The sequence below is a fragment of the Hydra vulgaris genome, chromosome 09 (genome assembly GCF_038396675.1).
Source record: "Hydra vulgaris chromosome 09, alternate assembly HydraT2T_AEP".
Classification (NCBI taxonomy): Eukaryota; Metazoa; Cnidaria; class Hydrozoa; order Anthoathecata; family Hydridae; genus Hydra; species Hydra vulgaris.
The window spans coordinates 45,643,808-45,666,867 of NC_088928.1; the positions used below are offsets into that span (position 1 = coordinate 45,643,808).

The window sequence follows — 23,060 nt, forward strand, 5'->3', positions numbered from 1 at the left end:
ATCAGCAAACAATGCCATCTTAGATGTTAGAATGTCTAGAAGATCAATAATGTAAATTAAAAAGAGTATAGAAGATCATTAATGTAAATTAAAAAGAGTATAGGATAGAACCTTGAGGAACCCCTGAAGTTACAGAATAAGAAAAAGAGTGTTGTCCATCGAGGACAACTTTTATAATACGACTGGAATGAAAGGATTCAATAATCTTAAAGATGTTGCCAGATACACCATAAGAAGAAAGCTTATTGAGAAGACCAGCATGCCAAACTTTATCAAAAGCTTTTGAAATGTCAAAAGCGATGGCCTTAATTTCTCCACCTTTATCTAATGCACGATAAAATCTATCAGTTATTACTGTTAGCAAATCAGCTGTAGAACGAGAAGATCGAAATCCATATTGATGGTCAGAAAGTAAGTTATTAGATTCAAGATGAGAAATTAAGGGTTTGTTAATTAAAGATTCAAAAACCTTGCTTATGATAGGAAGAAGACTAATGGGACGGTAGTTAGACGAATCAGATCGTTCTCCAGAATTTTTGAAAATAGGGATAACAGACGCCGCTTTCCAGCAGACTGGAAAACAAGACTTTGATAAAAACTTGTTGAATAGTTTTGAGTGTATAGGCGATAGCTCCGGAGAAAACTTCTGCAAGACAATAACAGGTATGTTGTCCGGGCCACAAGCTGTAGAAGAGTCTAGGCAGGAAATCGCTTTAGATACAGAAGCTGGAGTGATACGAATGACAAGCAATGGATCAACCTGTTTGCTGGCAATATCAGGTGGAACGCAACTAGTGGAATCAAGAGATGATATTGATGAAAAGTTTTTAGCAAACAATTTGGCTTTGTCTTTAGGTGAGGTGACAAAGTCTGGACCATACAAGAGATGTGGAATTATAAATTTTCCCTTATTATTGATACTATTAAAGATTCTCCAGATGTCATGAGAGCCTAATTTTTGAGATGAGATACGAGATTTTATGACCTAAGAATAGCGGGTTTTGGCGTTAGACAAAACCTTTTTACAATGGTTTCTAGCAGTAATAAACAGACGCCTGTTTTCTGGAGAGTTGTTTTGCTGATAAATATGGAAGTAACGGTTTCGATTGGCAATCGCAGCAGCACAGTGTGAGGAAAATTTTGGAGAAGTGCGGCTTGACCTGGAATCATCAAGAGGGAATAAAAGATTCCATGCCAGTCGGAATCCACGAAGTTATGTTAGAAGCACATTTGTCGACCGGAAGACGAAAGATTTCTACCCAAGGGCCATCACGAAGAAAATCACGGAAAGAATCCCAGTCAGCTTTACTGTAGTTGTAAGAGGTTCGATAATAGGGGGATTCAGGTGATAAAGAAGAATGAGATATTAGTTTTAGAGAGATCAAACTGTAATCAGAAGCTCCTAAGGATGAATGTGGAGAAACTGAGCACTGACTAGGATCAGAAACAAGACATAAGTCGAATAGAGAAGGTAGATAATTCAGGTTGTCAGGAAAGCGAGATGGAAAGTTGACTATTTGAGTTAGGGATTGAGAAAGGCAAAAGTTGTGGGCTTAAAAGCCTGAAGAGCCACTGACACTAGAGCCAAGCCATTCAGAGTGGTGAGCATTAAAGTCACCGACAACAACTATATTAGCTGATGGATAAAGAGAGAGGGCTTGGTCAATATGATGAGAAATAATGTCAAAAAGAGTGCAGTCTTGAGATGGAGGAGAGCGTTATAGAACAAAGAAAAAGGCAATAGAGTGAAGTGGTGCTAAACGATAGCACATGAAAGAATAGTCTGCGGATTCAAACCTAGTTTCACGACAAATGGGTGAATTTTTACGAATGTAAATGCCGAGGCCAAACATTTGACTATTGGAGTCTTAACGAATTAGAGAAAGATAACCATCAACACTACGATCAAAAGATGAGACAGCCGAACTCAAATTAATCTCACAAAGAGCAAGTAGGTCTGGTAAATTTTACAAGAGATAAGAATCAACAAAAGAAAAGTGACTTCGAAGACCACGAATATTAGTGAATGATAGGTTTAGAGAACTTGGTGATGATGATGGTTTTTTGTTTTTTATAGTTTTTGGTACTTTATTCATTTTAAAATTAGATTGAAGAACTTGAATTAAAGCATAGATAGTACTCAGAACACTGTTTAATAGCCCAAGCAACTGCCTCATGACTACTAATAAACCCTAAGCCGTAACAAAGGGCTCCAAATGTGGCCTCTGCAATGCACACCAAATGTACAAACAGGGACACCATCCTTGCGCAACATGGCACTGTTAATACTTTGAAATTTTTCAGCTGTTGATGGAATCAGCCTCTCTGTGAGCTACCACAGAGTTCGGGAAACTTGACTACCAGCTGGCCTCAGAACCATAAAACTGAGTTTTAGAGCTGTACCCTCATTAGGAGATAATAGAATGAGTTGTTTAGTCATAAAAACAGAGACACAAGCAAAACCCATGCATTGAGTCAAGAAGATCTAGCATTCAACATCCTAAACTGGAAACAATGTATTGAAAATACATCTGCGCCAGCCTAATAGATAAAGAATGGGTGCGAAGCTGGTCAGCAGATAGAATATGTTTACCTTTTAAGTCTTTGCCTTGGAGGCCTTCTACAAGACAGTAGCCGAATGCATTTAACATCTGCTCAAGATGAGTATTTTTATCGAGACGCCGTCTCTAGTCTTTACTCAACCAAGAGCCCCAAGGCAGGGGGTGGTTTAAGTCGGAGTTGGCATCTCCTAGCCTTTGCCTAAAAAGGCGTATCCTACAAGGCAGCAGGACATGAAGCAGATTGTATTGGGTAACATGTTACCAGTAGCAGGATATCCTGATCTGAATGTAGTATATATATATATATATATATATATATATATATATATATATATATATATATATATATACATGTATATATATATATATATATATATATATATATATATATATATATATATATATATATATATATATATATATATATATATATATATATATATATATATATATATATGCACTAGGTCTTAGGTCAATGTGTGAATCATCTATAAAAGACATCTTATGCTCATTTATTTCATCTTGTAATAATAAAACAAACCGGTTTTTACCGGTTTTCCTGAGAAACTATAAATTGGTTATTAATATAAACTCTATTTACATATAATTCACAAGCGTATCATAGTCATTATTTTAATGTGTACTAATCGCTCCCTCGTGGCTTTAAGACGTGATTCACACCACACACATAAAGCTCTTATTTCACCATGTACGCTAATCGCTTTCTAGCGGGTTGGAAGACGTGAATCACAGTGATAGTTGTTCAAAATTTTGTTGTTTTTTTTTCATATTCAAGTAGGGTCATGGCACCACCTACCGCGACTTTTAGAAAACTTTTAACTTCAAAACTTCTTAACTCCAAAACCATAACAGATTTTTATTTAGGGTTTTCGATTTAATATTTTATACTCAATTACTAACTAAGTTATATAATTCGAATTTGAATAAAGTTATTTTTTAATGTTATTTTTAATTTTTTGTAAGATCTAGTACGTTTCTTCACCTACCGTGATAAAGCACCACCTACCGTAATCGATTCTCCACCTACCGTGTATGAAAAAAAATCGTATATTTTAATTTTACTTTTATATATTTAAATCAAGAAACAAATACATAAATTTAATATGATTACAAAACAAAGAAGACATTCGTTATAAAATTATCCACCAAAGCTTTTTTTTGAATTTAGATTTTTTTTCTTTTTAAATTTCTTTTTTAAATGATTTTTTTTTTTTTTGTCTTTTATTTTTATTTTCTTTTGTTACAGCTTGTTTTCTTTTAGATTTTTCTTGTTTTTCTTTTTCTTTCAATTCTTTTTTATTAGCAGCTTTATTTTTACGTTCAATTTTATTTTGATATCTTCTTCTTCCATTGCATTTTCTTTAGTTATTTGAATCTCTAACCATTTGGCTGAAGTTACAACGCTCGGTAGTCGTTCAACTTGTTTCAGCCTTTTTTTCGTGATTGGTTGTTTTGGCCATAAAAGAAAGTCGTGTAATGGGTTTACATCTTTTATTATTTGTTTATTTGAATTTAGTGGATCTGCTGCTGATTTACTTTCACCAGATTCATTAATTATTACGCTTTTTCCAAATTCACAAACATTACTAGATACGATTTCATTTTGCGTACTGCTAATATCTAAATACGATTCTTTATCGATTTCATTGTTCAATACATTATTGTTGGCTTTTATTAAATTTATGGTTTGTTTGGAGCTATCGTTAAATTTAAGTTTTTTCCAAAAATTAAATGATTCCCTGAAGTCAGTTTTACCTCCCCATTCTTTATTTCCGGTTTTTTCAAACTGTAGCAATACTTCAGGTGCAACGTTGTCTTCAAATAAGTTTCCCACATTATTATGCCTTGAAAGATTCGTTTCATTACTTTCAATTGTGGAATTTAATTTAACACGTTGAATTACTTTTTTATAATCAACATTGTTTGCATTAAATGGGAATATTCCTGTCGACCTAAATCCGTTAATAATATTTATTTTCATACCTGGATCCATAACAAAATTATTCAGCAACATTGGTACATTTTCTTTGCAAATTTTATTAAAATGTTATCCAATTTAAATTGCCGACAAATGTTCTGCCATTTTTTTTTCATTGGTCCGAAAACTGAAACATCTAATGGTTGTAAGATGTGTGTAGCATTAGGAAACAACGAAATCAAATGAATTCTTTCCGAAGAGCAATACACGCTGAGCTCTTTAGACAGATGCAAGCGGTGTCCATCCATGAACATATATATAGGTAATTGTGTATTAATAGATTTCAAATTTGGTACTAACACATTTGTGAAGTACTCATAAAAGCATTCGGCGGTCATCCAGCCACTTTTACCGAGTCCCCAACCTGGTGGTGCAGCAGCAATAGTTTTTGGCATTCGAGCATACTTGTACAATGCTAATGATGGTGCAAATTGACCATTTGCATTTACGCAAAATAGAGTTGTAAGGTTTTCCTTATCGCTGTTGTTGCATTCTTCATAAACATTTCTTCCTCTAATGCCAATTACTTTTCCAGTTTTTGGTGCTAACTCAAAACCAGTTTCGTCTAAATTAAAAACACAAGATGGATCATTAAGGTATTGCGCATCATCGCCTAATAATTCATGCACCTCATTAAACCATTTTCTTATTGATGCTTCAGTTATAAGACCTCTAGCTCAACTAATACGCTCTGCTCGGTTTTGCGATAATTCCTTATGCGACGCATAAATTTATAAAACCAGTTTTTACTTGGGACATCATCTTTAAATGGTGTTTTTATACCTCGCCCTATAACTATTTTTTGTACCGCCTTAATTAATAACTTTTTTGTAATCGCAAAACCCATGTTGGCGCATTGCATTACCAAGCAACCAATTCATTCTCTATTTCTTCTCCAAGATATGATTTAAAGCCAGAGTTTTGCAGTTTGGGTTGGCTTTTACCAGATAATTTATTGCGTAAGGTACTTTCAGGAACATTAAACTTTTTGCTGACACATAAAATTTTTTCACCTTTATTTAAAGGTCTAAGTGCTGCATGCAGTTGTTCTTCTGAATACAAAAGCTTTTTTCGAATATTTTTTTTCTTTTTTGAACCTTGCATCTTTCTAATCGAATTCATTTCACATAATAAATAAAGTATGAAAAACATATCAAATAAATACTTCCTAGGGTTAAATTCATTTCACATGATAAATAAAGTATAAAAAAACATATCAAATAAATACTCCCTTGGGTTAAATTACCTTTAATTGGTAATTGAGTTGAACTGAAATGGTTTTTTAGAGAGAAAACTTCACAAAATAAAACGGTAAGTGCTAACTATTATCATTTTCGTAATCACCTATCGTGTAAAAGATTAAACAATGTTATACAAAAAATACTTATATTTTTTGATAAAATCTAAAATATTCAATGTTTTTACAACTATTTTAAACTTTTATCAAAAAAACTACATAAGTTTTAAGCCGTAAAAAAACTAGACAAACTTTTTTTTACTGTTAAAGATTTTCTTAAGAAAGCAATAAAAAAACATTTGCGGGTAAAAAAACATTTCAAATCTTTAAAAATACATCTTTTTAAAAATTATTTATTAGTGAAATAAGTTAGTTTTGTATAAAACAATGCTAAAAAACAAAAATTAATTTAAAAAAAAATAAATAATAAATTTACTGATTTTTTCAAAAAACACGGTAGGTGCTTCTTCACGGTAGGGGGTGCCATGACCCTAAATTCAATTAAGTCTCAAAAGAAAAAAAGGCTTAAAGATAATGACTACTTCCAAAAGGTCGCTAGGGAGAATTTTTGAAGAAAAGAGTGCGCTAGGGGGATTTTTTAAAAAACTCCTGAGCTCATCTTTCGTTGGGAGAGAGATGAAAATTGAAATTTTAGCTTTTTCTATTAATATTTCAAATATATATATATATATATATATATATATATATATATATATATATATATATATATATATATATATTACAAAAAAACAAAATGAATTTATAACTATATACAAAAGCTTTACACACGATTAGTCTATATACAAACATAAATTTCAGAATAACTATATATACACACACACACTATACATACACGAACCAACAGGTGTGTGTATATACACAAATAATTGTAAATAAATTAACAATCAAATGTTAACACTAATACTCTATTCATACCGACAATAAAAAAAACCTTTTAATTCTAGTATTATTTTTTTATGTTATATACTGCAGCCGCTTTCCAAAACACCTCAAAATGATTATTACGTATTTCAAGAAAAACGCAATTAAAAATTTTTTTTTAGGAGAAACTCTTTGTAAAACGTTTTTAAGCTAATAATTTTTGTGTTTGTTCATAATTCTTTGAAAATATTTATTCAATAACGTTTGTATCTAAATTAGCTTTTTTTGTAAAGAAGTCAAATATGATTTTTTTTCACCTTACGGCGTTTTGAAAAACGGCTGAAGTATATTTCACCGTAGAGAACTTTATATCACAACATAGGAAGGTAATTTTTTACATACATACATATGATCTAATACTATGCAAAGAAAAAAAAGAACAAATACTTTCAAAACTTATAAATAACCAAATAAATTTACTAAATTCAATTACTCAACTCACTTACGCAGCTTTTCGAGTGTCTTTTGATCAAAATATTAACAAATGTGTATACATATTTTAATTAGTGTCTGAAGTGTGTACTTACATAAAAATTACTAAAATAATTAAATATCATAAACCATAATTAGAATGAAACTTTGTTTATCTTAATGAACTTCCTCTTCATAATCATTTAAGGCAACCAAAGCTTTGCAAGTGCATTTTTTTCACGGTAAAGTTTTTTCATGTAAGATATTTGTCTGTTAATATAACAAAATGGGGGTTTGGAGACTTTCTTGTTAAGACATAATTATGCATAAATCACTGTAAAGTGCATCCATTCCCATACTTATACTTAACAAAGAAAATTTGGCATAAAAGAATATTCTTTACTAGTAGTAAGCAGCCCATAATATGGTTAATAAATAAATCACAAATAACAATTAACTGGTGTATGTATTATCTGAAAAATATAGTAAAATACGTATTCATCTATATTTAAGGCTGCCACTGTCCCGGTTTTTTCGCAGGAGAACGCTATAAAAGTTTTAGTTTAGCGCTGCGCACTCCTCCGTAAAAACTGGGACAATGGCAGCCCTATCTATATATAATATAATCGTTTTAGTTTGCTCGCTTTTTTTTGTGTTGGCATTTATTTAACGATATAAAAAGATCACATAACTTTAATTATTAGGTTCTTTTTTTTATAACAGCAAGTACAAGAGAAGGAAAGCCTATTACAACTGACTAGTACTACAAGTAAATTTTATATCATATAAATTTACTAAATTAAAACCATGTTTCAACAGTAAACGACCTAATAAAACAATGACAACTAAAAAAAAAGAGAATACAATTATATTTGAACTTTTAAAAAAATATAAAACCATTTAATTTTAGGATAATTATAATCAGTCATATGAAAATTTAATAAAATTTGATTTGTAAAAAAATGTAACGACTATTTCAACTACAATATAACAAACCTGATAATAGTTCTAATAAATTATATAACAAACCTGATAATAGTTCTAATAAATTATAGTCATAAAAACAAATAATAAAAAGGTTATAATAATCTTAAACTTATCAGTCGTGATATCCTAGAATATCAGAAAGTAATGAGAAACAAAAAGTAGAGTATAATAAAAAGTAGATATAAGTAAAATTAATTTTCAATCAAAATATAAGTAATAGAACTTATCTGATCGATCCTAGAAATAATAATTGGTAAATTAAAAAAAAAGAGAGAAAAAGATATGAAGCTTAACAAACTCCAGTATTTATATTTTGATACTAATTATAGTAAGATTCATACTTGGTCTTAGTTCTAAAGTGTCTTAAGTAAAAAATAATTAATAGAAATTTAGAGTGCCAAGTAATACCACAGTTTAGTAACATCATTTAACTGGCAAGGATAACAATCTTGCTCTACACACTACTTTTAAAACATAGAAAAAACAGAACATAAACACATTTAAACTTTGAACATATTATATTATATAAAAACAATTTATAAACTATTAACATTTATTTTATTACACATGTAAACATACTTATCATAAACTATCCATTAACAACATTTGCAAATAAATTTGTGTATTTTTTATGTCACACTACTATATTGGGTTGCAGGTAAAAGTAATAAAAAGATCTAGTTTACTATACTTTTTATTTATAGCCATAGCATTTTCAAAATTTTTTTAAAGACTTCCTAAGTAAAGAGAAAACTGTAACGCACCCTAGTGTAACGTTATGATTGCTACTAAGGTTGCTTATATTTTCATGTAAGGCATCATACTGCATGCTTCTCAGTTTGCTTTGGTTATTTCTATGATAGCAAGACACTACGCTTCAATTTTGACATATGCATCAGCAGCATAATGCTGATATAGTTTTTTGCCATAAAATACTGAACAGGAGTTTTATCTTACTGAAGGTCCAGAGTTGTGCACCAATTGATTATGAAATCTGTTAGAAAAAAAAGTGAATAAACCATTGGATCTAAGTTAGCTGACATACTCAATACAACCTCTAAATGATCTTTTGGGTAAATAACTTCCCTGGAAGCAGGTGGAGCACCGTCTTCAACAAATACTACTGCAACTTCACTAACTCTAGTTTGCAAATAAACTTTTAATCATGTAAGCAAAGTTGATTTCTATGATATTGCTTTCTAAAATTTACTGCCACAAGTGGGTCATAGATATATAGTTAATAATATTGCGGGAAAACCTTTAACTGGCCTAATATTACATACATAATGAAAAACTTGACCACATATTCTAAAGCATGGCAGCCTATGATTCATTAGTTAAACCACATTATCAATAAATAAAGCAAAAAAAAAGACAGGCAATACAAATTCTGATATATTTAAAAAAACTCATATTGGAATTATGATATTTATAACTTCCTGTAGATAAATCTTGTAAAGCTTGCAGAAATAATAAAAATGGAAGAAAAACTACCTTCCCATTATGACAGAAAGTTCTAAAATGGTTTAGAACCACAATGCTAGTTTAAAAAAAATATTTTTTCATATCTGGCTCTGGCTCATTTCTCCTAAATAATCATAATCAAGAATAGCATCACTTTTTGCTATACAATGTATTCTTCTTTGTATAGCAGCATTTTGTACATTTTGCAGATGATAAATCTTATCTAGCTTAGACTTATCTCTATCATTTATGCGATGATTGCTTTCAACTAGCTGAACTTCATTGTTCTAATTTAGGTAAAAATAAATTTCTTTTCTCCAAGCAGCATTTCTTACATTTTGACAACAATTGATTTCAGCTTGCCTAGTTCTACTTCTTTCACTACAATTATTTTTAAGTTGCCTATTAGTATTTCTTCTAATAACTTCTTCAAGCCTAATATCATTCACTTCAATTTCACTATTATCAGTAAACATATTAACAGTGGTATTACAACTGCAGTAACAAATAAACACAAAAGAATCTTAAGAGCTATGATCTTCTCTATAAAATTACTTACTACTATTTTAAGTGAACGTAAGAATAAAATAAGTAACTTTCATTGATCACCTTTACTTAAGAAAAAGTAGAAAATAATATTCTAAAGTTGTAAAAACATTTTTAAGAACATATCTAAAAAGAGATAAATAAGAAATAATAATGTTCAAACAAAAATCAACAAAAACATGCAATCCTAATGACAAATATATTATTTGGTAATAAAAACAAAAATATAATGTCGAATTTTATTTTGTTTCTTACCTAAAAAACAATTTTATTAAACTATTTAAGAGCAAAAACAAATAAACCAAAATACCTTACGTAAAGCAATATATTAAAAAAGCCAAATGCAATTGCTTGAGAATATATATGCTATATAAACACCTCTACAATTCATCTCATGAGTTTGAACGCTGGTTTACTATTGAGGTCAAAAATAAATCAACAAAAATTAAAATAATTTTATTATTCAAAATAACAATTTTTAAAATAAAAACCTATAATAATTTAATTTAAGATTAATTAAAACCCATATCTTTTTATAAGTTTATATAGATGACTAAGTATATACAATTTATAAAATAGTATGACAAAAAAACAACAACAAAAAACTGATATATATATATATATATATATATATATATATATATATATATATATATGTATATATATACATATATATATATATATATATATATATATATATATATATATATATATATATATATGTATATATATACATATATATATACATATATATATATATATATATATGTATATATATACATATATATATATATATCTATATATATATATATCATATATATATATATATATATATATATATATATATATATATATATTATATAAATACATACGCACATGACACATACTCACATACATATATATACATATTACTTCGTATTGTCGTTTTTATAATAAAATGAATATAATTCCATCCACAACAACATCAAATATATAAAAGTGCCAAAAATAAAATAAATATAAGATAATTTATGAAAAGATACTGCATGTTTAGATTAAATGAAACAAAAAAAATAAAACTTTTTAAACTTCAAGACTAAATATTCAAAAGTAAACATTTTTGAAGAAGTGTGATAAAGACATCGATATTCTTAATAATAGTTGATCTTCTTTTTATTTTTAGTTTTTTGGTAGTTAACATAATAAAGTTGTTTAAGTTAATGTATCATTATAAATTTATTTAGATAACTTTTAAAAAAGACTGGCAATATTTAGAATATCAAAATCCATATTTACTAAATGACATTTTAAATTTGCTTTGAATTGCGGAAGTGTTTGTTTTTTATTATGAACAATCTGTTTAAAACTTTTCCATAAAAAAGGTCCCGATACTGAATAGAATAAAAACATAACTTTAGATTAAATTTTGGAGTTACAAAATTGTTTCCGGAAAATCTGGTGGGTATTTATGCCTTATTTTACTAAAATATTGATTAAATATTGTCGCAGATAGTTCATGTTTTATTTTATACATGAATTGTAAGTCTAAAAATATATTAATTTTGTACACGTTTAATGATCCAAGCTTACTTATAAGTGGCTCGCAAGGCACATTTCTTGTTGTTCCAAATATAATTCTGCAAGTAGGCACTTCAGTCACGTAACAAATTCCGTAGACAAAATTTGCGAAGTTTTTTATATATAAAGAAGGCTTTTTCAGATTAAATTTAGACCAATTTTTTTAATCTATTATGCCATAGTAAAATGTTTTACGAAAAGTAAAATGATTAATCTTCCATAAAGTATCTGCTAGAATTTTCGATATTAGTTCTTTTGGCTGTAGGAGCGGTTTTAATTAAGTTTTTGTAATTATTTTAGCTTAAAGTTATTTTATTTGCGTTCTAGCATCCCAGTGTGTCACGAAATGACTTTTAATTCGAACCTCTTGTCCTGAGAAAACCCTTTGGAGGTTTGAGAGTACACATGTGTAGAATTACACTAGAGTTGGTTTTGAAATCTTTCATCATCGTCCGAGAAAGAAAAATCAGTTTAAAGTTTTTAATTTTATGCTTATTTAATAAGGTCAATAAACTAAGAGTTTTTTTTTCTTTCTCAAAAAAACTGTCTATTTTGGTTATTTGTTTTACAAATAGTACATACAAAATATTTTAGCAAAAAAATAATTAACTAAAAAATTCCGGGAAAAACCTGCAAACAGTTTAGAAACCGTTTTAAAAGAACAAGGTGTGCGTCATATTTCAAAATGCCTAACCAAGCAAAAACTCATGAAGACAACAGGAAAACTGTCTGTTTTCTCTGTATGAACAAAGCTAACAGGCAGCTGACTGATTTTATGATTAAACGGAGTCAAGAAATTTTGGGCCAAAGAATCAACTTTAAAGACCAAAGAGTACCAATTGGAATCTGTAAAAACTGTCGAGTAAGTCTCAGAAGAAAAGGTGAAGGGAGAGATGTCCAACTTCCTTCCTTGCCAGACTATCAAAACATAAAGATCCGTCCTGCAACAAGAGAATCAGCATGTGATTGCTTGATTTGTAGTGTGGGAAAAGCAAAATTCAGAAGCCCTCAGATAAGTGGAGCAACAAACACTGCCAGTCAGCTTATAGAACAGCCAATTGTTGAGAAAAGAAGTTCAGCATGCTTTTCATTGATAGGAAGAGGCATCCCTCATGTCTGTACTGAAGCGATGTTACGACAGAACTTACTCGAAGTTGCAAAAAAGGACAAAAAAGCAGCAGAAAGAGTGGCTGTTTCTGTAATTGCCAACAAAGTTCCTTCCCCCCATGGCACTGTCCGTCTCAATCAAGGAGTAGGAAGACACTTTCCAGTAACTCCAGGTAAAAACTGTACTTTTTAAACAAAAAAAACTTTTGTCAAAGGGCATAGCAATAAAATATACACTATGAATTTCGGAAATTATACAATAGTAACTTTCTGTGAGTTTTTGCAGGTCCATCGCGACAAAGAGAATTATTTCCTTCATCTACACCCACCTTGACTGCACAACATCTAGTACAAGTTCAAAATCAGATTGGTCTTTCAAATAGAGGAATGAATATGCTTGCTTCAACTCTAAACAAAGTAGTTCCACAGCGTGTTGTGGAGAAAAATTTCAGAGAAAAGTTTGAATCTCTTGGAAAGCAACTTTCTGACCTCTTTGTCACCTCAGAAATTACTGATACATCCAAAAGCACTAGCCAAGAGTCTGAAAATTTATTGATGTACTGCAATGACATGGAGGCAATAAGAAACACTGTTGCTGAAGTCAGAGGCCCTCAGTCAGACCAGCTTATTAAGGTGGGGATAGATGGTGGAGGCGGGTTCGTGAAAGTTTCTTTTGGTATTATGAGCTTAGAAACACCAGATACTTCTCCTCCATCAAAGAAACCTCTCTTTAAAAATTTCAAAGACTCAGGAGTGAAGCGTCAACTTTTGGTGGCCATTGCAAAAAATATCTCTGAAAACTATGAAAATGTCAAACAAATCCTGGATAAATTGTGTTTAGAGAGAATGTCTTTTGTGTTGTCATGCGACATGAAGCTTGCTAACATAATTTGTGGCTTGCAATCTCACTCTAGTGCACACCCTTGCACCTGGTGTGACATTGAGTCAAAGAATCTTCATCACAGTGGTGAGCTTTGAACATTTGACTCCATTCGTTCTCATTTTGAACGCTTCCAAGCAGCCGGTGCCCAAACAAAAAAGGCAAGGGACTTTCAAAATGTTGTTCACCAGCCAATAATAAGACTTTCTGATGATACTCTTGTCCTAGATTTTATTCCTCCTATGGAACTTCACCTTCTTATTGGTGTTGTGAACCACCTCTTTAAGAACCTCTGTCAGGTTTGGCAAAATGCAGATGAGTGGCCAAAGATGATCAACATTCAACAACAACCTTTTCATGGAGGACAATTTGCTGGCAATAAGTGTAGAAAGCTTTTGAGAAATGTTGACTCACTTCAACAACTTGCAGAGAAGCATGCTTGCTTTTTGGCATTTCCATTTATTGAAACCCTCAGAAAATTTGATGCTGTTGTTCATGCCTGCTTTGGGAATACACTCCAACAGAACTACTGTGAGCTTATTGAAGAGTTTAAAGCTTCCTATCTCAACCTTCCAAACACAAGTGTTACCCCCAAAGCACATGCTGTTTTCTTCCATGTGACACAGTTTATTGATTGCCACAACCACTCTCTGGGCATCTTTTCTGAGCAAACCACAGAGTCACTTCACCACAACTTCAGTCTTCATTGGCAACGTTTCAAGAGGCCAGCCATCCATCGGGATTATCAAGTTTATTATGCATATCAAGTGAAAAAAATAAAACGAAGGGTAAAAAAAGAAAATTGAACTAACAAACCTCGAAAAACTGTTTTAAAAAATTTAAACTTACTTCATCTGGTTGTATAAATAAGTTCAAATCTGCTAATGTTCGTATTAGTAATATGAAGAAAAAAATTTACATCTAACGACCCTAGAAGGACATACAAACTATTACATGCAAGTAATAAAGCAATGATTCATCAATTAAAAAAGAAAAAAAATAAGGAAATAAAAGAATTTGAAGATTTTTATAATAAAGTCATTAAAAATCCTAATATAAGAGTTAAACTTTTGTTAGTTAAGCTTGAAAAAAGTGACAATAAAGTTGCACTCCTTCATGAGAAAAAAAGAATTACATGCAAAAAATTGTGTTATGTAAACAAGAAGTTTAACATGGTAGTAAATAAACATGAAAATTTGTCTTCTAACAGTTTAAATAATTCTGAAAAGGATACAGACTCTCCTAACACTAGAGTATTAAGCAAAGAAAATAAAAATTTTAATTTAAGTTCTCTTCTCCATGATCGCAGTATAATAACATTTCAAAACAAAAGGTATTCTAATGATATAAGAGAAGTTATTATGGCGTTAGTTTCTTTGAATGTCAGCATGAGCAAAGTTGATGAAGTTATCACAATTGTTTTAAAAAAACTAGCAAAGATAGATATAGAGAAGCTTTCCCAATTGGTACAAAATCTTGATTTATAACTGAGGCATTAGCACTTGCTCAACTTCAAGTTACGGAAGAAATGATAAACATTGTAGAAATTAATTCCGGCAATCGCCTTCACAGTGACGGTATCACTAAACATCATAGACATTTTCAAAATTTCCAAGTTACTACCACAAGTGGAAGTACCTTATCTTTTGGATTATGTGAAATGGCTGTCAGTAATGCAGATTGTACTATTAATGCGTTAACCAAAACATTAGATGATATATGTGACATATTAGAAAGTAGCAGCAAGGAAAACAATTTTTCCAACCTTGTATGTTCTTTTAGAACTACCATGTCTGATCTTGGGCAGTTAATCCACTGTTTAATTTAAAGCTTAAAGATATGAGGCAAAAGTTAATGCCTAAAGTTATGCGATTATTTCTGCTTGCTCGCAGATTTCATTGAAATCTGTGAGCAAGCAGATTTCATTGAAATGTCTAATTTTTTTTGTAAATTGCATTTATTATCTAACTTTGCAACAGAAACTGATAAAACAATTAACTTATTCGAAAAGTTAGTTTTAAGTAGTAGTTATGAAAATATTTTTGCATTCAGTACTGCTGAATTAGGTGCCACTAGATTAATTAGAACTGCATGTAAAGCTTTTCATGTAAGGGGAAGTGATGAAGCTGGAGTTGCTGGGTATTTTAATGCATTTCTTGCTGGTAAAGGACAAAGTAAGTGTATGCTTGCACCCTTTGTTGTTAACAGATTTGATATATTATATTAAAATGCTGCAGCTTTGTATTTTCATTCAAAAGATATTTTAGAGTTTCTTTAAAATTGGTCAAATCAAAATAATCTTTTACTTGCAGTTAAAGAAGATATTAGCAACAAATTATATTTAGCAGAAGTGCGGGCTCTTGGAATAGTTGATAAAATAATTACAGGTCCACTTTCGCAGATATTTAAATCACAAAAGAGTATTCTTGATATAAATCCATTTTTGTTAACCCTAAAAATGAAACTTTCAGATTTGTGTAAAAATGCATTATCGATTATGATCTCGAAAACACCTATATTCAGTCCAAGTGATGTTAATACTCATAAAGATATTTTGTATGATAAATTATTTGAAGAGACTAATGACACTGATTTAAATATTTTAATACAGCAGACATTAGAAGTAATTTGTCATTCTTTGTTAGTTGTTCTGGAAAGACAATCTGCTGATCAACTTCCTGGAGGTAAATATTGGCATCCTTCTGATAGTATAAGTAAGGCTGCAGAGAATGTTCCAACAACAAACAAAGCGTCAGAAAGTGACTTTGCGGTATTGAATCTTTTAATTCGTACAAAGCTAAATGCCAAAATACAAACTATCCAAGCGTATATTATGTGGTATAAAAATAAAACACTAGACTGATTGGATAAAAAGACTTTAGATGAGTGTGACTCATTGCTAAAAAAAGCTTCAACAAACTTTAATAAATTGAAAGATAAATACAAACAACGTCATTTATAAAGTTTGAAATGAGTGAAAGGTTGTCTGAAAAGCATAAAGCTAAAAAAACAGCTGAAGATAAAGCCTTCTTAAAAAAAGTTAAATCGGTTAATGAGTTGTTAAAATTGAGGACGAAGATGCGGTTGACCTCAAAAGAAGCAGATGATGAATATGTTTTGTTAGTTGACACATTTAAAAGCAAAAAAATATTAAGAGTACATTAGGATTTTTATAGGTATGTTATGGAAGTTAAATGTGAACCTAAATATTTTTACAAAACTAAAATGAATGGTAGTAAGCAAATAGACTTAACAAACTATGAGTTGTTCAGTAACTTACAATCAGTGATTAAAACAAGGACTTTTCCAGAGCCCATTGAGAGAAGAGTTATTCTTATTGAAAGAAAAGAACGAGGTATTTTGATTGCAAAACAGAAAGAAGAGTTAAGTGAAAAATTAAAGAATGCAAGACTGTCTCAATTAGAAAATCAACAAGAAACAAACATCTTGGCTGTTATTCTAAATGATGTTAATTATCTTGTTGGGAAATTTATTCAACATAAAATAATAAAAACCGACACTAAAAAATACTTTTGGTGTACAGGTGAAGTTCTTCGAGTAAACAAGTCAACTCCTAACTTAAAAAAAACTTTGTTTGATGTGGTCTATGAGACTGAGGAAAATTATAACATATTATTATAAATTAGTTGTATATATTAATCTATAATATTTATATCTATATCGTTTATAGTTATTATAACGTATCGTATATAGTTATTATATATCATTTGTAATATTATATTATAAATATACTATAAATTATATGTATATATATATATATATATATATGTATATATATATATATATATCTATGTATACATATATATAGGTACGCGAAAATCGCGTTTTATGGAGCCGATTTTTGTACTAAAATTTTGTTCGACGTTTTTTTCACTTTTTTTTAGGTAGCGTCAGACAAAGTTTTTTTGTGATGATTCTTTTTAGAAACATATACAAACCTAGATATTTTTCTGGAAGAAGAAGGGTTAATCTTGATTTTTATGTGGCTTTTAATGTATGGTTACTAATTTTTCATGATTTTTTTGGTCCTGAAAATATAGTATATGTTCTCACATTAATCTATAGTAGAAGAAATGTTGAGCCCACTTTTTTTATTATTGATTTAACTTTTTACATGCATTTTCTAAGCACATGCCAATTTTCAACGAAAAAAAAATGGGAGCAGATAGTTTACTATGTGTTATTCTGTAAATACCACTTTTTTTAGGTAGCCTTAGGCAAACGTTTTTTTGAGGTATTTCTTTGTAGAAACACATATAAACATAGGATATTTTTTGAAAGAAGAAAAGCCAAGCTTGATTCTTATATTATTTTTAAGTATGGTTGCCTTACTTTTTTATGAACTTTTTTGCTGACAATTTTCCTTGAAAATTTGTCGATGTTCTCACATTAATTTCGTATCGAAGAAATGTTGAGCCCGCTTTTTTTATGATTTATTCTACTTTCTACATGTATTTTCTTTTTATCTGCCAAATTTCAGCCCAAAAAAAAATGGGAGCAGATATATAACTAAGTGCAGCACTTTTGGTACCTAATTTCTGTTTTTATGAATTTTCTTTCGGTAACAGCGAACTATAAAAATTCGGGGGCGGATAGGGGAGCCAGTTCTTAAAAAAATAATTTTTTTTCTGCATTATTTTTATTATTAGATAACAGTAAAAATGGAAAAAAAAAGAGTTTCAAAAATATATAGATTCTTTAACAGATAGTGAGCAAATTTTTTTTTCATAATTATGTTATTGCTAACTATTTTTAAAACAATAACATAAATGTAAAAACCTTACTCTTTTTGATTATCTTGGTAAGATAATCTTAAGTATAAAAAGATTAAGATATTACTAATACATTTTTAATAATACATTTTTAAAAATACAGTTTTAGATTAAAACTGTTTTGATTGATAGATAAAAGTATCATTTCACAGATTCATTAAAACACCATATAAGTATAAAAATTTGTTAATACACAGATAAGTATTAATAATAATTAATTGAGTATTAACAAAATGCTTTGTTAAGAATAAATTATTTTATGATTTGTATAATTTGCTTCTTTTCTTTTAATTTCTGTAGAAGTCTACAAATCGAATTTATATTGATTTATTCTTAACAAACATTTTTTAGTGTTTTGTTTAAAAATGATATAAAAACTGCACTCATCTTCTTTTATCAGTTTCCTGTTGTATACTACTAAATCCTTTAAATATTATTTAAATAACGAGCAGTAGGCAACCCGTAATACGGGTTTTTAGTAAATAAATTATTAATAATTTAATTTTTATTTGTTATCTCTAATGAAATATAAATTCATAAATACTTTTTTAAATGTGCTTACTTTTATTTTTCTTGGCTTCTTAGTTAAACAAAACTGTAAACTTCATTAAAGATACAGTTAACCATTTATTCCGCAACGTTCGAACATTAAATGCGCAAATCACAAAATCGTTTTGTTAAAATATGACTTGAATTCCATGCATAGATCATCCAAGTCTTATTTAGTAATAAAAAAAAAAAAAAAAAAATACCGTAAAGAAAATGTCGATTTACTTTTTATTAACATATATTTATTTCATCATTCATCCAATCCTAATTTATAATAATGCAGAAAATATTTAGCGAAAAATGTCTAGTATATATTTTGCCTTGCGTTTGTTTTTACTTTGCATCAAAATTATTAGTATTATTCAAAACTTTTTATTGATTTTTGTCTAAGTCAGGTTAATAAAAAAAGCAATGGCTTTTACTCGACATTTTTAAAGTAATTGTTACGCTTTACATTGATACAAATTTGAGCAAAATCGATAAATATTTTCACATAAAGGTGAGCAATTAGTCTAAAAGTGTTGAATAAAAGCAATTGCTTTTTTTTATTCACCCGGCCTAATGAGCTGAAAAGGCTATAAAGAGATATTAAAACCATATATAGAACAGTTGTGTTCACTTTAATAATAAGTTTTTTTACAAACATACACAAAAAGTAAATTTATTTACATGATAAATAGTTAAATATGCAACGAAACTATTTTTAAAAAAATCTATATAAAACATATTTTTCTTAAAAATCAATTAACGTTGAAGGCACTTGCCCAAATGAGTTATAATAGCCGCTATCTCCAGGACCGAAGAGTCAAGCATAGCCTATTGTAAAGAAAACCACATTAAAATAATTAAAAGTACTTATTATCTTAGGGACGACGATTAAACATTAAAAAAGCTACGTGATTTCATCCTAGTAGGAAGTTATAGAAAAATAAGTAAAAAGTAAAAAAAAAAAAGAGAAAAAAAAGAAATCAAAAAAAAAACAAAATAGAAAGATTTTTAAAAACTACTTAATATTGTGAGCACTTTGGCTATGGTGTTCATTTTTGAAAACAATAATATCTTTATCTTTAATGAAAAGCCAACTCGTTTAATCTCATTCAAAGATCAAAAATATTAATAACACTAAAGATAAAAAAATTAGATATAAACAATTGTACTATAGTAATATCAAATGCTATATTGGCTTTTAGTGAATAATTAATAGCAGTTAGAGAAACTACCTGTAATCATTTTTATCTATAGACACCACGGGAAGGTAAGCCAAGCTGTCTATCAACACAAAACATTACAACAATTACATCACAACAATTACGCAAAACAATACCAAATAGCTTAAGATATTTGTAGGATGAAATTACACAAAATATTAACAGACATGTGTTATATATATATATATATATATATATATATATATATATATATATATATATATACATATATATATATATATATATATATATATATATATATATATATATATATATATATATATATATATATATATATATATATATATATATATATATATATATATATATATATATAGCTATAAAAGGCTAGACAACAGACATTAAATATAACAGTAAGGTACCGTCCATAAATTACGCAACGCAAAATATATCTAAAAACCAAAGTTGGAGATATTTAGCTCTTTTACGCGTCAATTTTCATTAAACTTAATGCGCAATTTATCTAAATATTAAAACTCTGCGAGGGAAAACTTTTGAACTTTTTTGCTTTATTGTATAAGTTTGCGTTACGTAACTTATAGACGGTCCAAACACCTTTTGGCACTAAATGCTGTCTCACAGCTCTGCTAACTAAAGCTCTTGGCTGGCAAAGTTTGCAATCTTGCTGATCGCTACTTTTTTTTACTTTTTAAATAGATTTTTAGTTATAAAGAATAGCCGGCTAGCATAACAATCTAGCTCTACACACACTGCAAGTCACTTGCTTGGCTAGTTTAACGGCCTAGCTCTACACACACTGCAAGTCACGACACTTGCTTGGCTAGTTTAACGGCCTAGCTCTACATACACTGCAAGATACAACACTGTTTGGCTAGTTTAACGGCCTAGCACTACACACACTTGCTTGGCTAGTTTAACAACCTAGCTCTACACATTTGGCTATGAATTATGACACTAATAACTATTTAAAAGCAGTTATAACAGTAGGCAAAATAACAAAAACTGGTTGCATTTTCTATATTTTTTTATAAAAAAATATTAATATTAAAACAATAATCATTTAAAGTTCAAGTATATTTGTAAATAAAACATTTTTGAAAACCATTTATGGGATAATTCAAAATTTATGCTATTTTGTTAATGCAACATTTGGAATTTTATATGGAATTTTGGAACAAATGTTTAAACAAAAAAAAAAGAATAAATGATAAATAAAAAGTACAATTGATATATTAAAGTATGATTAATTACTAAAAGTCATTACATACATCATACAGCTCGTGCTTGCGAGATATGAGCATTTAGAAATGTGAAAAACCTAGACTATAAATTAAGAACATTAGAAAAATAACATTATTTATGTAACATTTTTCACCGACGATACCTTGAATGGTATGCTTATCAATTTTGAAAAACAAACTGTTAAATGCTCTAGTTCTTGAACATGCAACATAAAGTTGCCAATGAGAAAAACACGGTTTTTTTTAGATACACACCAACTCTGTCAAATGTTTGACCTTGACTTTTATTAATTGTCATTGAATATGCCAATCTGACAGGAAACTGACAACGTTTCAGAACAAAAGGTAAATTAGAATCTGATGGAGCCAACCGAATTCGAGGAGTAAATACCCGTTTACCACCGGAAACACCTGTCAAAACTTCTGCATCAATATAATTATTTTGAAGAGCACAAACTTTCATTCGAGTGCCATTGCGAAACCCAGCTTTGAGATCTAAATTTCTAAGTAGCATAATTACACAACCAATTTTCAATTTTAAACAATGAGAAGGCATACCTGAAGGAGTTAAGCTGTTCAAAATCTCAACAGAAAAGTTATTTCTTTCATTAATGTCACCAGTCTCAATTTGATCAGCACTTAAATAAACTTTGACTTCACCCGGTAGACATTCAAGCACTTCTTCATTAATTGATAATGAATCCACATTAGTGGGTGTTAAAATGACACGTTTAGAATAATCATTTTGTTCAGCACCTCCAAAAATCTTATCAACAATAGAGACATTTTCTCTAATAATGCACTGATAAGGTATTTCAATGCATCCTTTAAAAGGACCCTCTTCTTTGACTCTTCATTGGGAAAATTCTCTTTCCCCATCATGTACTCTCATATTTTCAGTTAATGTAAATTTCTGCACCTATCGCCACTGTAAGGAATATTTTATACACGATTCTACAATTTCAGCTGGTTTTCCTCTTTTCACAACAGCCAGTATTTGCCTGACGTCACCACCAAAAAGAATGACTTTTCCTCCAAACGGAAAGTCGTTGTTGCAAATATCTTTCAACAACCTATCAATTGCATTTAAGGCATGTTTAGGTATCATGGATGTTTCATCAAGTAAAAACAAACTAACTTGTTTTAAAAAATATCCATGTATAGAGTAAGGGGTTACATTACATGTGCTGTTATCCAATATTGGGGCAGGAAGTTTGAATAAACCATGCAATGTAGATCCATTTGTAAGAAGAGTTGCTGCTATGCCAGTCCATGCAGCTGTAGCAGATTTAAAACCCCTACTTATGGTTTCAGCAACCAAATAATTATACGTAAACGTTTTTCCACTACAAGCTGGTCCACCCATAAAAAACAATTTGGAATGTTGATTTTCGACATTTGGTTACTCGTTCAATGCAGCAAGGACAGCATTACTAACATTTAATTGATTGACATTAAGAAGCGGTCTCATTCTATTAGCTTCGTCAGTTGATTGCTAAACATTATCATTTAAATTTTCTAGATTAAAATCTATGAATTCATCAACAACAGGCAAATTATAATTAGATAGCGTTTTACCATTTTGATTAATAATCT

General features: G+C 29.6%; 1 protein-coding gene across 1 annotated transcript; it reads right to left on the bottom strand.

Moving 5' to 3' along the window:
- Nucleotides 1–21,184: 21,184 nt before the first annotated feature.
- Nucleotides 21,185–22,830, bottom strand: LOC136085515 (ATP-dependent DNA helicase pif1-like). The gene is made up of 3 exons (XM_065806828.1): nucleotides 22,415–22,830; nucleotides 21,724–22,315; nucleotides 21,185–21,238 (listed from the first exon to the last, which is right to left on the bottom strand). Exons 1-3 carry the CDS (start codon nucleotides 22,828–22,830, stop codon nucleotides 21,185–21,187), a joined length of 1,062 nt encoding a protein of 353 aa, XP_065662900.1.
- Between the last annotated feature and the right edge of the window lie 230 nt (nucleotides 22,831–23,060).